The 16,113-nt window shown below is 37.7% G+C and overlaps 1 protein-coding gene across 2 annotated transcripts; it reads left to right on the forward strand.

Annotated features, from left to right (window-relative positions):
* The first annotated feature begins 2,502 nt into the window (after positions 1–2,502).
* LOC110044666 (golgin subfamily A member 5-like) lies at positions 2,503–15,895 on the forward strand. Of its 2 annotated transcripts, none has more exons than XM_020750227.2 (17): positions 2,503–2,739; positions 3,704–3,944; positions 4,976–5,227; positions 6,061–6,312; positions 6,659–6,878; positions 7,440–7,563; positions 8,117–8,213; positions 8,533–8,639; positions 9,306–9,470; positions 9,779–9,907; positions 10,815–10,877; positions 10,968–11,003; positions 11,299–11,448; positions 11,921–12,014; positions 13,028–13,121; positions 14,193–14,256; positions 15,368–15,895. In XM_020750227.2, the coding sequence occupies exons 2-17, from the start codon at positions 3,716–3,718 to the stop codon at positions 15,461–15,463; spliced, it is 2,172 nt and encodes a 723-aa protein (XP_020605886.2). In that variant the 5' UTR covers positions 2,503–2,739; positions 3,704–3,715; the 3' UTR covers positions 15,464–15,895. The 2 variants fall into 2 exon arrangements, with proteins under 2 accessions (XP_020605886.2, XP_089148361.1); XM_089292235.1 differs by having other exon boundaries at positions 2,503–2,718.
* The last annotated feature ends 218 nt before the right edge of the window (positions 15,896–16,113 follow it).

A 16,113-nucleotide genomic window follows, 5' to 3' on the forward strand; every position in this document is an offset into this window, starting at 1 on the left:
AGGGGGTGGGGGTGGTAAATTTTTGCCCCGAATTCTCTTCCTCCTCCCCCACCCTCTCCCCTTTATACGCCTGCTTCGCAGGCTACTGGTCAAGTGTTCTCTTGCGCGCGTTCACGCGACGTACACGGAGCGCTGCGAGTACCACTGCAAGTTCTGTAACTTCATGACAATGGAAAACGAGAGGGAATGGTGCTAATATTCCCAACAAAATGGCGGACGGACGACGTTTAACAGATGCTGGCAGAAAGATGAATCCTTGTATGGAGGAATCGGAGGCTTCCATGAAATGTCTGGTTGAAAATAGCTATGACAAGAGCAAATGCACGTTTTATTTTGAAGCGTACAGGGAGTGTAAAAGGGCATGGAACAAAAGGAAGGCTGAACGGAGGAGACAAGGACTACCTCAAACTGATCCGTGAATTCATGAAGTCGACTGAATCTTGAATTGTGGGAAACAAGGCCAGAGAGGATCATAAACTGACTGGACAGAATTAACGGCAATTGAATATCAAATGGCAGTTTGGGAAACTGATCAGAAAGACATCCCACGCACTTCCTTTAAAATCCTACGACCATGATCAACATGGCGTAAACAACTGGTCGTTGAAGACTAATTTTTGGGCAATCAAGAATGTATGAAAACTGACACACGAGCATCTTATACGTGGGTATTCAGGTCCATCTTCCAAGTTCATTATTTGGCCGTCGTGGCAGATGGTGCTTGGAACAACACTGGTAGACCAACGCTCACATGGCCCTTGTTTGTTTTTCTGGGCCAAATGTGATTCATCTGTCACGTTTACATAATCAGTGCTACATTGTTTTGAGAAACGATCTCGGACTCATTTGCTACCAGCTGGCCATCAGCCACAGTTCTCGTTATGAAAGTTTAAAAGTGTATTTCTGGAATGTCTGCTGTAAGAGTAACATCAAAATGTACGTTTTCTCTCAGGCAGCATTGTCTTTATACCTAAACGAGAAACAGGCACACCTCTCACATACCCTATGGGACAAGGAAGAACTAGGATGTTTTTTTTTTTAAGAACTATTGTGCAGAAAATTATTATTTACCACCATTGGATTTTTCCCATTGTAATGTCCACCCTAACTAAGGCCACTGTCTCTTTAATTTGTTAAAGTTGTCTACTTGCCAATGTTCAAATTCTCCCTACCAACTTTCAAGACCAATGGATCATTAAAAGAATTTTGCAGCAGGAGCAACTGGTTTGGAAATTCTCTGGCAACCAGAAATTCCAAAGCTGGCTTTTAGCCACCAGGATTTGAAAAGTGGCAATGCAAAATGTGATATGGGTCTGCTCAAATGAACAATCTATAAGGCAACATGACTGTGAGAAATAAAGTAATTTTCTTTAGAAAGTTCACAGGATTCCAGGACACTTATCTAGCTGAAAACCTGTTCTGGATCTCTGGCAACAAGATTGAATAGAACAGAAAGTCAATGAAACAGTCAGTGGGGAGGTGCTGTTCCAATGCCACAGCAAATTTCCAAAAACTTGTGCCCTGGCATGCATTTCTTTGAAAAAATTTGCAAATTTATATGTTGGCGTCCCATATTTTCATGAGTCTTACAAAACTTCACATAATTACTAGACTTGGCATGATTAATCTATGGAGGTGTTTATTGTTCAAATAAAAAGCATGCAAAGAGTTGTTGATATTGTGTGGCATTGTCAAAATGGTGTATTCTATCTTGTTGATTGAAATCATTGACTGAAACAAAATTAAGTGTTTTGTGATTGTGTAACACTTCAGTTGAAAATTCTATCCTGAAGACGAGACAGCAATGGTTGTTGCCCTTCTGTTTGTCTTTGGAAAACGAAGCTTACTGAACGAGGCACAAATAGCCAATTGCTGTTTAGTGTTAGTAACCACTTGTGATAGGTCCACGGTATTGTGTTGATCCCCCCTATGGATGGAGATTTGAAAGATGGGTGACATGCAAAATATTTGCAGGTGATGCTAAGTCCTTATATATGATTAAATGTAATGATTTGAATCAACTGGATTGATTTGTACTACAATTTTACAATGACATATTCTGGAATTAGTCAAGTATGACTCCAGTCTGATCTCTGCCTTAGTAATAAATAAAATTTTATTGTTCATTCCCAAAATCACCAAGCACAGACTAGCAAACCTCCCCTCTCTGATAATCCTTCTTTGCAATCCTTATAATTTACATTCTTTATCATTACCACTCAAACTAATCCAAACCAATAGCCAATCTTGCAAGAATCAAAGTATCTCTAGAATGGGTGGCTTATTAAGAGGGCTCCAATTGTAGAATGATACTTAGACGCCAAAATTCAATTGAATTAGTTACAAATACACCAAGAAAATATTTCCTCTTTTATTGATCTATTTTGAAAAACTTGCATTTTAATTTTTGACTTGAAATGGCTCAAGAATTGTTACGTAATTTGACGTAATCAGCGAGCTACCGCGAGCTACAGGAAATAAAAAGGACAGCGGATGCACCACGAGAGAATGCGCACAGACACTCTGACACGTACGATGTAAACATGGCGGCGCTGTAATATTTGATGCCTTTCTTTCTCTCTGTGTTTTGCAACTGTAGCGGAACAGCATAGTCCGATTTCAGACAAAAGAGTCATAAGTTTATTTCTGTTTAAAGAAAGAAAGATTTAGGAATGTGGATGCTGTGATTGCCTAAGCGAAAAGGTGTTTTTCTTCGAGGTGCGTTGCATTTTTGGCAAGGTAAGCCAAACTCCGTGTATAAAATTATTTGAAAGGTTTACATGTTGTAAATGATGTAACATCCAGCATCAATCATTGTGGAAGCAAAATATGACAAAAACTGAATATTTCAGTTCAGTTTTCCGTCTTTGCAGAAAGTATTACAACTGACACATGACAACCTCAGAAGATCGATATCTGTAAAAGCTAAGTTATTTGTAAGCGTTTGTTTGAGTCCAGAAGCATATATCTCAAATATAAATGCTTCGAGTTTCCCCCTTCAGCTTATTGGTCTGAAATAAAAGAAGTTATATGTGATCTTAACTTAGCCCCAAAGCTCTGTCTTGCTAGCCATTGCCTTATAATTATAGTTTAAAGGAGTTTTTGTGTTTAAAGACCATAGGAGTTCTCTACCCCCATGTTCACACTGTAGTACTGGTATGTCTTTTACCATTGAACGGATTCCTTTTACAATGGATCTCAAGGACAATGTTGAAATTATGCAATTTGTTATTCACACGGTAAAAGTATAACCAATTACTTTTCTGCATATCTTATCAGGTTATTATTAAACTGCAGTAGATCTTCATAAGAAGACATCAGTGATTACCATGGTTATATACCCAACTTCAGCAGCTTTTTTTTTTTTCAGGCTTTAATTTCACAGCTGCTGAAGTTGTGTAGGTGACTGCAATGATCATTGATATCTTCACATCTTTCTCTGCAGTTCGAATATATGATCTTTTATTTATTCACTTGCTTTAGATCTTTATATCATCAAGTTCTGTCTGTAATCATACAAATAACAAACTGGACTCCTTCGCTGCTGTCCTCTTTTAGTTTGTTAATCACTTGTATGAACTGGACTCCACTCTGTCCTGATACCATTTAATGGGACTATCAGAGCTCAGCATTTTGCCACGGGCTAGCTAAAGTCATGTTCATAACTCTTAGCCTTTGCTTACTTTATTCCATTTTTTTGTAGATATAACTCAGTATGTCATGGTTTACTGAACTTGCTGGCAAAGCGGAGTCGCTTTTGGAGAAGGTTGACACTGCCGCAGCCTCAGCGCTTACCAAAGAACAGGTCAATCAGGAACCTGTTGGATTCATTGCAGCTGGACCAACGACAGTGAACTCTGAACCAACTCAGAGAATAACTGCTGTGCCATTCAATAACCAGGGAGTTGATAGTTTGAGAACACCAAGTGAAAGCAGTTTGTTAGGTGGGAAGGATTTTCTTTTACTGTCAACTCTGGATAACTTGAACCTTAAAGAGGAATTGAAAAAGGTTTGAGTTATCAAGAGTTGAGAACAATGTGACAATAAATAAAGAAAAAACAGTGTTTACGGTGTAAATTTTAATCAAATTTAATTGTAGAGAAGTCAAGTGAAAATGGAGTAATACATTTCTTAGTTACTGTACAAATTAGAATGTATATTTAAGCATAATAAGAAACAAAAGAAACCAAGGCAAAGCAGCAGGAGAAGCCAAGGCACTGCAAACTTTGCAGGTTTCAAAGAAAAAAGAAAACTGTCAGGCTACTGCTACTGAGTTCTTGCAATTAACTTTTAAGAGAAAATGGTGTCAGTCTTGGACTACAGTACTGATTGTTGTCTGTCGTCACATATTGATAAACATGGTTCAAGTTATGCAGGGAAAATTATGTAGAAAATGACTCGATGGGAAACAAAAGTTGCTTTGAGTCAGCAGGAGGTTCAAGCTATTGAAGGTTTTGAATTAGTTAGGGTACAATTACAGTAAATGTATGACAGAAATCCAGGGGAAATCGATTTTGGTTTGAGTGAGATTCATGCCAGGAAAGGTTCAAGTTATCAAGAGTCAACTGTACGTGTAGTGCTATCTTTCCCGCAGATGTTAGCCAGTGCTTTCAATGAGGTTTGAAATAGGTGTCTGTCCCAGTGTAGCACCTATCAGAGAGCAATAAGAGTGGTTCAAAACTTCTTCTAGAGAGCAAATGTTTAAAAAAACTGCTGATGGTGTAGCTGGAGATTCTTGACAGAATACCTGGCAGAGCTTGGGCAGATGATAATACTTACTGATAGTACTGAGAAGATCTTTCTTACATCTATCACTAATCAGAATGTCCATATAAACTCTTTAGACTTAAAATAACAGGCAGATTGTTTCAAAACTGCTTTTGTTGTGTTTTCTGTTGGCCGCTTTGCCATGAACTGAATTGTTTCAAGTTTCCTTTAGTGTTGATAGCCTTACTTCTTTGTTTCCTTACCACAGGTGGTCCCACAGTTCCCATTAAGCCTCGGTTTCCCCCATCTGGTTCCAGAACACCTCCAAGGGTGACAAAAACAGAAAACAAAAATGATGATAAATTATTTGAGTTCCTGAACAGCAACCTCCCTGCTTCTAAGGAAAGAAAGCCTGTGAAGCCAAAGATAGTGGCAGACAGTTCATCTGAAGCAGCAATCAAACCCAGTGACTCTGTAGAGAAGCTACAAGGTGATGTTGCAGATGGAAAAATTAATGAAGGTGAAGTGTCTGCTGATTCCTAGGGTTCAAAACTTAAATTCTCTTTACTGATTGCTCTACATTTCTGTTTGTGTTAGTTTTGAGAGTTTAAAGGTACATCCAAGACTGACAACATCTGCTAAACAATGGATTCCTTTATTTTCATCATTTTTAGTTACTTTTGGTTTGAATTCATAAAATGATAGTATGACCCTCCAACTTGATCACTCCATAAAAGTTTGAGAGTTAGACTGTATGATTATTGATTAATATTATCACTATGATTCATTATACTCACAGGGAAAAGCCTAGATCAGTTAACTTCTAGGTTTATTTCAGGGTGCAAAGATCGCTTTTGATAGTATTCATCACATCCATCGGCATGAGAATCCACCCAAACATGTACAATTTCAATTTCAACACTTGTGAACCATATACCTGGTTCATATCAAAATTCATCTTGTTTTTTTATGTGATTAAAAATGTCATACAAGGGATAGTGTCATTTTTGCTATAAATAAATAAAATAATTAGATAACTTTATTTAAGTGTCAAATGTATTTAGCACTGTTATGCTAATTGGGGACACTGTAAATAAATATACAAGTATTGCAAATAGAACATAAACTATTAAGAATTCCAACTGGTTGGAGGCTGACCAGTGGGCTATTTACACAACACGGTTGAGGAGTTAAACTCGAGACTACCAAGAACAAATCCATATAGCAGCAGGGTGGAAGATTTGAACCAGGGACCTCCAGATTTCAAATCCAGCACCCTAAACCACTCAGCCAAGCTTTCTCATAGTGATATGAAGTGATGTTGTGTGCTGCATATTTTGTTGTTGTGGCTAGGAATTGTTGCCAAGAGCACTGCAGAGGCAGATGAAAAAATGGCAGACATTACAGACATGCCTAATGGGCCCAGCATAGAGGAGCCTCAATCACAGGACATGCCTCAACATGACACTACTGCTGCCAGCCAACGTCCAGCAGATGACCGTGTGTCCAACCTTGAACTAGAGAACACACTACTTAGGAAAGAAGTTGCATCACTCAACGAAGAAATGGTTTCTGTAGTGCAAAGGGCCAAGGAAGCTGAAAGAAGTAAGCATAACTTTTTAAGTGGTTTAGATGTATGTAGCTTTAAACTTGTAAAAAAACAGCACTCTAAACAGAAATTGAGACTGCCATGATTTTTCATCAACATAAAAACTACCGTCATGGCACCTTCCTCTAATAATATCATGATTGTCTGATCATAATGGCCATTACATACATTTGTAGGTAGTTATTTACAGGTCATGTGGTTAGCTCTTGGCCTATGAAAAGAATGAAAAAATGCATCAAATAATAAAATTTACTGTATGTGATATATTGCCATGACATTGAAGTTAGAAATAGGGTTTATGGGAAAAGTTTGGGAGAAGAAATTCTGGTTTTTCTATCACAGAAGTAAAAGAAGCAGAGAAACAGCTTCAAAGAAGCCAGGACCAGTTATCAACTTCTGAGGACATTGCAAGGCAGTTGAGAATGAAGGAGGAGGATTTTACGGAGGCACTTAATGCCAAGGACTCACAGCTGGCTGTGTTAAGAGTAAGGATACAAGAGTCAGACCAGGAACTGCACAATAAACGACAACAAATTGAAGAGTACCAGCTAGAAAGAGAAAGGTCTGACAATATTAAAAGAGATAGTTTTGTTTTTCCCAAGAGTCGTGATCTTTCCCTTAGCATACCTATTAATTATGAGACTAGAAGAGTTATCCCCAGTAAACAACTCAGATCAAAGATGTCTGTAAATTGTCAAATTCAAGTCATAGACTGAATCAAGCTAACCCTCAGAAGGGTTATGTGATGTATCATGTAAAATATGAGGATATGTCAAATCCCAAATTTATGAGCACTTACATGTATTGTCAGTGGTGTGTATTTTTGGAGTTTTTTATGCCAATAAACATAAATAAAATTAAAAGATAATGTTAAGGCAAATAACCTCTGGTTATTATGAAGTTCTTCAACAATTAACAAATAATTATTGTTGCCTGCCATGCAGCATCTAGATTTACATGTAGCAATTCCCAGGTGGTCATAAATAAAATGTAATAAAAAATAAAATAAAAATGTGTGTTAGATTCTTCCCAGCTATATAGCAATTGTTATTGTTTTCAATTAATAGGTTGGTGGGTAGTTAGTGAACCTAACAAGTTGTTGTTATTACTGTTGTTCTTTTAGACTACTGCAAGATCACTCAGCATCTACTGGAGTGCACAGTCATGCTTTAGATACACTAAAAGCTAAACTGGAAGAAGCTGAGAAGAAACTCAAGTCTGAACAGGAATCTCAAAAGAAAATGGAGGTATGTCATCATAACAACACTGCGCTGACACTACGGAAGCCTAGTTTTTTGGGGGGGAGGTGCTCCCTTGTATGGGCTATATACAATAGGTATGTGTGGCCCCAAAGGGTACAGTTGTGAGCTGGTTTGGTCTGATTTTGACCATTTTGGTCTCAAATAAGGTGCAATATGTTTAAATTCACTCTGGCGTGGCCCTAGGTATTTTGTTTACAAGGAGCTAATTTTTCAACATCAAACCTTTACACAACAAATGGAAGCCATTTCTGGTTAGCTGTGGTCAATATGGCCATATATTAGAGCTGTATAAAAATTTTAGAGGTCTGAAATTATATGGGGTATGGATATTCGGCTCAGGTCTGAAGTAGGTTATGGGAAATCACAGATTTTTGCCTGAAGTAAGGTAGTTTCAGGCCACACACCCCCACCAAAAACTTTGTGGAATTCCCCTTCTCCCCCCCCCCCCCCCCCTGAACCTCTAGGTACACAGGTAAGCAGGTAATGTTAAACAATATTGCTAATGGGAATTTTTTTTGTTAATTTTTTTTTTTGTTAGCAAGAGGCCATGGAGAGGCAAACTAAACTTCAAGAGGAACAAGCAGCCATGGTTGAGTCACTGAAAAATATGCAAAAGAAAATTAATGAAGAGAAGAGTATCTGATTATTTAAGACAAGTTGCTTATAAGTTGTGGATGTTTTCAGATATTGTCATCATTGCTTAATGTGATTGTTTTTTTATTACTTTAAACTGATTGTTCAAATTTAGTATTTGGCTACAGGTTCACTTTAAGGACAAAAGGAGAAAATTATAAAATGGATTCTGGACCCATAGTTTGTGATCATACAGGAAAATATACCTGATCAAACTGGACACATTGTGTGGACCTTTTTGGGACAGTTTAGTTCCAATAGTCAATCTGTTATTGCCATCAGATTACATGTAGCACCTTGCACTCCTTAACCTTACCATAGATAAGAGTAATGACAATGCAGCAGCACTTAAAACCGCAAAAGCAAATATGGAAACTGCAAAGCAAGAGCTGAGGGACTACAAGGACAAAGCAGCCAGAATTCTTCAGGTGAACAACTTACATGTATTCATGAATAAGCTTGTGAATTTTGTAATAGTGTCTGTGGTGCTAGACGTCACATCCACAGTGTGATAAATTATTTGTATTCTGCACAAGTGCAGCGTGTGTCTGATTCTTCTCAGTCATGACTACTTTTAATAAGCTGTGACCATTGTTGTGGGAGTGGCCAGATGGTAGATCTTCAATTTCGCGTTATGTTGCACTTGAGTACAACATAACTAGTGTCTAAGCTGCTCTATTGTTACTTCATTTTACTAATCCAATATCCAAACAGTGGCTGTTATGTTCTAGAAGACTAGTCTTGAGTCCACAGTTCCCTTCACTTACACTAGAGGTGTACACTACAGGTATACACTGGAACGTTTTTGGGCAGTGGCTTGAAATGGTCCAGCATTCTATTCTGGGATTTACACTTGGTACACTAAGCAAATTAGTTTACTACCAGACATGATTGACTTTGAAAACACTGAAAACAGATTGAGATTCATGTTTGGTAATGAGTCAAATAACAGTGGTTTGCAGATGAACCCAAATAAAAGAATACAGCTTAAAGTTTATTCCATTCATTGGTTCATGGCATAATAGCTATTCCCCTAGTCAGATCTATGTTCTGGTAAAATAACTGATAAGTTTTACATAACATTTTCTTGTTAGGCTAAAGACAAAGTCATAGCAAGTCTCCGTGATGGAAGTAGTGGAGAGGTTACCAGTGGTATCAGTAGTTCAGAATATGAGGAGGTTTGCCATGAAAGAGACATGTTTAAAGATGAAGTTAACCAGATCAAGTACAAAATGGAGCAACTCAAGGCTGATCTACAGGTAGTCAATCGTCAATCCTTTTCCCTTGCTTTCCTTCATCATTCTGTCATTGTGGTGTTTTTCCTTGAAATGTGAGAACGCTTTTATACACTATAGTCTCCAAAAATTAAAGCATTGGTATTAGTTGAACCAGTCCTAGCATTTGCTTTCAGCTGGTCACAGGTATCCCATCGTCAATTACTGTGGATAAATATTGTCAATTGGTTTATCCATTGTTGCAAACTACAAGGGAGTAATTACTTGTCTGTTAAAGAATACTGGTTTGGAACCTTTGACTTTTTGATGCAGCTTATAAATTAATCTTATAGGACCTGGAACAACAACAACAATCAGAAGCAGATCTGGCCCAAGAGAAGGTAGAGGAATTAGAAAGTGTCTTGGAAGATGAAAAGAGGAAAAGAGAGGCCTGCGAACAGCAAATTCAACAACATCTTCAGGTAGAAACAGTCACACTATGGAATGTTTATTTCTTGTTTGCCTCTTTCAATATTTATGATTCAGGAAATATTGTAGTATGTTATGTGTGTAACTCAGATATCTATCTATCTATCCATCCATCCATCCATCCATCCATCCATCCATCCATCCATCCATCCATCCATCCATCCATCCATCCATCCATCCATCCATCCATCCATCCATCCATCCATCCATCCATCCATCCATCCATCCATCCATCCATCCATCCATCCATCCATCCATCCATCCATCCATCCATCCATCCATCCATCCATCCATCCATCTATCTAATGTGTATATTAAATGTGTGACTGAATTGCTGAATTGTCAAAACTGTCATGCTTCAGTATTGCTTTGCATGCTTAACCAGATATACATGCCTGTACATTACACAAATGTTAACATAATGTAAGCTATGATTACTTTTGAAGCACAATAGATAAAGCTTTAGTCTGACATGGCAAAGAATGGTGTATTATTACTCACAGCAAATTTGTCTAGTCCTTTCAAAAGTTCTCGACTTTCTTAAATTCTTGTGATTATTAATGGTAATTGGACCGAGTGGAATACAATTTAGGAGGCAATCGGGCGAGCTTGTAGATAACAAATTTTGAGATTATTCCATAAGCTGCAAAAACTGAGGAACATTAAAAAGGAAGCCATTAAAGCTGATTAAATTGACGTGCAAGTGGCGTACGTATCCAATTACAGGTATCCGACCGCAAAAAGTTAAAATTGGATACCTGCAATTGGACACCCACGTGATTGCGCACCGACTCCCCGACAAATAAGTGCGCGGAGAGCTAATCACGATCGAGAATTTTGTTATATATACGAATATTTCTGCGTTGTAGTCATCAACTAACAAATCTTTTGTTTTGTTAGGACCTCCATCATGCACAAGATGAAGTACGAGGGACTAAAACCAGCTTCATGGCGCAAATACAGGTAGATTTCTATTTCAGGTTGTTTTTCAGTGAATTCCTTTCGTGTCTGCTACGTTTGTCTGCTCACAAACCATTCGATCTTTTCCTACAGGAGAGAGAGAGTGAAATTCAGAAACTGAGAAATCAGGTAATTCAAAATGTTGTATTTCAAGTAAACTCAACTTTCTGAAAATCTAAAAAATTGATACCCAACTCGAAAAACCAATCTCTGACAATCGCAAAAATTAGTTCCCGCAAAAAAAAAATCCCTGATCCGTAAATTTAAACCTCGTGCTACATGGTATGCCTGGGTTTTATTTTACTTTATACGCTGAATGAAATGCTAGTTTTTGTGCTCTTTTTGTAACTTGCACATTATAACTATTGCTATTACGTTGTACAGGCAGCAGCTAATTCCTTCAATTTTGTTTCATCCTCCACAGCTTGCAACCAAGGCGCTTACATCTACAAGTGAAGAAGAATTGGGAAATCGAGTTAGAGCATTAACTGAGAACCTCATCCAAAAGCAAACACTGATCGAGGCCCTTAGTACAGAAAAGAACTCTCTGGTGTTACAGCTGGAAAGATTAGAGGTATGAGCACCTTGTACTTATCTTAGTCCTATATATTTTTTACTTATTCAATAACTGGAATTAATTAGTGTCTCCACATCAGTACAGGATTGTTCAATTCCAACACTGAAATAAAGTTTCATGAGAATAATGATGAGCGTCTTCTAGAACAGGCATGTTGTTAACCTGATCAGGGAAACAGTAAGTACTCAATAACTGGCCGTGAGTTTTGTTTCCCCGAGACGCGCCATTTCGCCCCGGGGAACATTGAGGGTCAAGGGGAAACTAAACTCACTGTTTCCCGTGAGGCCAGACATTTAGCACTTATTGATTTGTAAAGATAGTAGATTCTGACAAGAGAGGATGTAACACGTGACTGATTCGCTAACCAGCACTAAAAAGCACTTGCATAGAGCAAGGGTACAACAATACAAAATACTGTTCAAGCAGCCTTTTTTATTTCTTATTTGTTTTTTGTTTTTTTAATAATTAGAAACAGTACAGAGATGTACAGGCGTCTACCTCCAAAATGATGGCAGGACCTTCAGCATCTTATGACGGTTTTGACGACACGGACGAAAACACCCGTAAGTAGTGCGAGACTTACCTTCACTCGTGTATTTTATCTTCACAAGCCATGGGTTTTATTTTTATTTGTATTTTTAATATGAAACACTCGAAAATTTATTCCCGATCCCTGTGGAAAGGTTGTTACCTCATTAAAATGGCACAATGTAAGGTAAGCATCATCGCACGCATTCTTGAATAAATCCTGCCAGCAGATTCCAGCAAAATGGGTCATTTTTAGCCGCTTGTGGCAGCGAGCATTACGCCGGCAGAACAGGAGAGTTTTAAGCAGAATTTGAGCCGAATGAGCAAAAGCAGGGTTGCCACAGATTAGTCCGAAAAATAAAATTCAAGATCAGGGTAAACTCACGATATTTTATTTTGAGTCAGGGAAAACTGACGTTTCGAAGAAAAGTCAGGGAAAATTGAAATAATTTAACGCGGCTGATTTAAAACCATTGAAGGTTGGAAAAAACAGTTGGGACCACTATGATCTCAACGATGTTTTTCCTTAATGGAAAATGAAAATTTGTTTAAAAATTATCATTTTTAATGAATGGGTGGAAAGGACGGCTGTGAGGGAGGCTAGAAGCAGCTACTATATCTGACATTTTGTATTTACTTGGCCGGGGGAAAGTTTATTTTTACTGGGGAAAAGTCAGGTAAGTAGGGTCTGTGGCAACCAATAAAATGTACCAATTAAAACTCTTAAATTCTAAAATGAAAAATTAAATTCAGAAGTGAATGCAACACAAAAGGTGATTGACACTGAAATTCGACCTACAGACAAACAAAATACTATTTTACCGAGTGGAAGAGCTGTCCATGTAGGTGAACCAATTTTTACTAACACCGAGCAGAATTGATCCAAGCTTTATTGCACGTCACATATGACCCGACTGGGCGGCGCCGCCGCGGAGGCGGTGTTTCCTTTTCATCACGTTGCATGGCAATATGTTAGTCTTCAAAAATATTTCTTTCTTCCCTGCTGCCGAGTCTTTTAAATTGATATTGACTGCTGTCTCTCTTTCAGTGTCTCGCGTGAGGTCAATATCGTCCATAATGCCCTCCCAACTTAATGATTCCAGAAAAGTCAAAAGAGCAGTTAATGAAATCGACAAATTCAGGCAAGTATTGAATGTTGTCAGGGAGAAGATTGAATAGTAGAGAGCTTAAGTAAACCACGACGGCAACAGCGACAAGAAAGCCACCAAACAAAACGTTCAATGAGCAGAACAATATCTGTGCACGTGCGTTATAAATCTTTGTACATTTCTTTGCTGTCCTCTGCACAACAACAACGTGAAGTGACTTACTTCTGCGTATTTTGGAGAACGCGAACGATGCCGGCTAATTTTTCGTATTTTCATTTGGAATTAAACGCTAGCGTTACATATTAAACCTGAGCAAGTTCTGAGACCAATAGGCGCACTGAACAGATCTAAGGTAAATTATGAATTCATTTTTTACTAGGCGTTGTCCTCGAGTGGGTCAATGTAAACGACCTTGATACACGTTAATGCTCACAACCCAAGACCTTTGTTTACTAACCGACCAACATGTACTAATCTGAGAAAAGCGGTTTTCGTTTTTTTTAACTGCTAATTTTGAACTGCAGAATTAGTATGACCTTTGTCAAATGAAGAATAATAGACGAAACAAAAACGTAAAATTCGCAGACGTCTAATAGACACAACTTTTGCCAAAGCGTAAAAGTGAATTCTAAGTTGTCGTTATGTATGGAACGATCGGTTCCTTTTCACAAACTACACATATACCCATTCAACACTTGTAAAGGAACAGATTCATATCTGTCAGGAAGGCACGTGTTATAAAACCTGTTAGCACGACACTGTTTTTAATAAAAATCAGATACTTCTTCTATGATCGGCCATTAAGGAAATGGTTACTAATGCAAATCCATTTTTCTGACATCAATTTCCTTTCGAGGAGAGGTGAAATATGATAATAAAAGTGAAAACACATAGTTTTCAAGATCGCAATTCCAATCGTAAAGCCGCTTTTTCTCTTAGTAGCTTCCAATAAACCCGATAATCGACCCCAGTACTGTAAGTGTCGACTTTTTTTTAACATGGCGTCGCTGAGCTCTCATTGTTACACCTATTAACCCTGTTTTAGTCAGGGGTTGAAAGTGGCGAGTTTTTTTCTCCTCACGTTTGATATTTTTTCTGTTTCAGTATCAGACTTGGTCTATTTCTGAGGAGATATCCAGTTGCGAGGCTGTTTGTCATTATTTACATGGTAAAGTTCTCTTGTCTTACATGTATTGCCTATTTATTCAGTGTACTCAGCTTGTCTGCTTCAGTGGGAGGGTTTGTCTTCTTAATATCCTGGTTATGCAAATGCGGTCTTTTTCGGACCCGTCTGTTTTTACTTAAAAATGATTGCAATACAGTAACGAAAATTATTCAAATTCATAAACGCCATGTGAAAGTTATCTATGTTGTTTATCTGTTTGAAATATCGTAAAACACTCGAGTAAAAACTAAGTAAAATATCTTTCTGTTTACACTTATGATAGTGAAAAATCCTCCTTGGTATTCAATAACTTTTTTTTCCCTTTACTTTGTTTGGCAAAGGCAAACGTGATGTTCGTTTTCGGTTTAATGTAAAATATCAAAGAACGTTTCAAGTTTTTTTTCACTTTTGACCCTGGAGGGGTAAACTAGGAGTTTTTCAGAATAAATACTTTTTTTTCAAAACAGTAAAAATAGAGTTTTCAGTTCTCTTTTGTCATTCCATATCAAAATGGCTGAGCCAATTTTCTGCGGTAAAACTCATTTCATTTAACACCTACGCTTTTTCTCATAAATGGAGTGAAGTCTAATGTACTACCTGGAACAGTTTGTTGTATGAGATTCAATGTGTCAAACTAGACTGATATTTATATTAGGGGGTTGATTGAAGGGAATTTTTACAGGCGTTACTGGTTTGAATCAGAATCGTATCCGTAATTATTAACTTCTGTCGTGATGTACTAAAAGAACAGGTTTCTGAGTTTTTTCTGTATAGTTGAAGATAATTTCACAAGGTGACTATAAAACTCTTGACTTAAATACATATGTGACTGATACAAAAATCATGTGTATCTCGTGCTGTTCTGATGGTGAAGATTTGTCAATTTGTTATCGACTGTTCCATGTCAACGTTGAATCCCCCAAGCACGTTTATTTTTATTACGGCGCAAATGAGTCGTTATCAACCATTGTGCCACGGAGATTACGCTAAAATTTCTCACTTTACTTAGCTGTATCAATGTTGTGTTTTTTACTCTATATATTTAAACAGAAGTTTTGTTTCCTGAGGACAAAGTGACTGATAAATATTTTTTTGATTATTTATTGCTGTCTAGGTATTGCTTCACATATGGGTCTTAATTGTTCTCCTCACGTACCAACCCGAGGTTCATACAACCAGTTCAACTCGCCTGCCACGACCTCCTAATTAGCTTCTGCAAAACTGTTTTCAAATGACTACTAGAACAAAATCAATTCTAAACATCGAGCGCCGAATAGGTCCGAACAATCCGAGGCAGCCGGCGCGCAGTGAATTTAGTCTTGACAAACAACACAGAGGGCTTGTCACATTTCAAGAATCATGGACAAGTACAAAATGATAAGCTTAGTAATGGTCAGTAATGGTTGACTGAGATCCATCGAAACTAGCAGTAGACGTACAGTGGGTTAGAAGTCACTGAAACTTCACTGGCAATTAGTGTCTGTTGAAAATACTGTAAATAAAATTCTCGGATATATTTATACTCAGTAAAGCGCTTTGAAAGAACTCTGAGACACAAAATAAAATCAAAGTGCAATATAATTTTAGCAAGCAAGGGCAATAGTGTTGAATTAAAATAAAGCAAAGTTGATCATCAACAAAACTATTTTCATGCGAATCTTTTGCGTCGAGTGATCCTGTAGCATTTAAAATAAGACTCCTTTAGTGATACAGTAACGAATATTGATATTATTTTGATATCTTCTCGATATTATAAACGCGACTGAGTGAGTTGTTGATCGTATGCATGACGGAGCAGAAAAGGGCTAATAACCGTAACGCACACTGCTGACGAGATAAACACGAACTTGTCACAAAACA

The sequence above is a fragment of the Orbicella faveolata genome, unplaced genomic scaffold, assembly GCF_042242905.1.
Source record: "Orbicella faveolata isolate gen_17 unplaced genomic scaffold, um_ofav_v1 contig_24, whole genome shotgun sequence".
In the NCBI taxonomy this organism is placed as follows: Eukaryota; Metazoa; Cnidaria; class Anthozoa; order Scleractinia; family Merulinidae; genus Orbicella; species Orbicella faveolata.

Excerpts from the sequence above, each read along its gene's own strand:
- LOC110044666 (XM_020750227.2), top strand. The coding sequence starts at position 3,716 with ATGTCATGGTTTACTGAACTTGCTGGCAAAGCGGAGTCGCTTTTGGAG. Across the intron at positions 13,122-14,192 it reads AATGAAATCGACAAATTCAG|TATCAGACTTGGTCTATTTC; the intron begins GCAAGTATTGAA and ends TTTCTGTTTCAG. Across the intron at positions 14,257-15,367 it reads TGTTTGTCATTATTTACATG|GTATTGCTTCACATATGGGT; the intron begins GTAAAGTTCTCT and ends ATTGCTGTCTAG.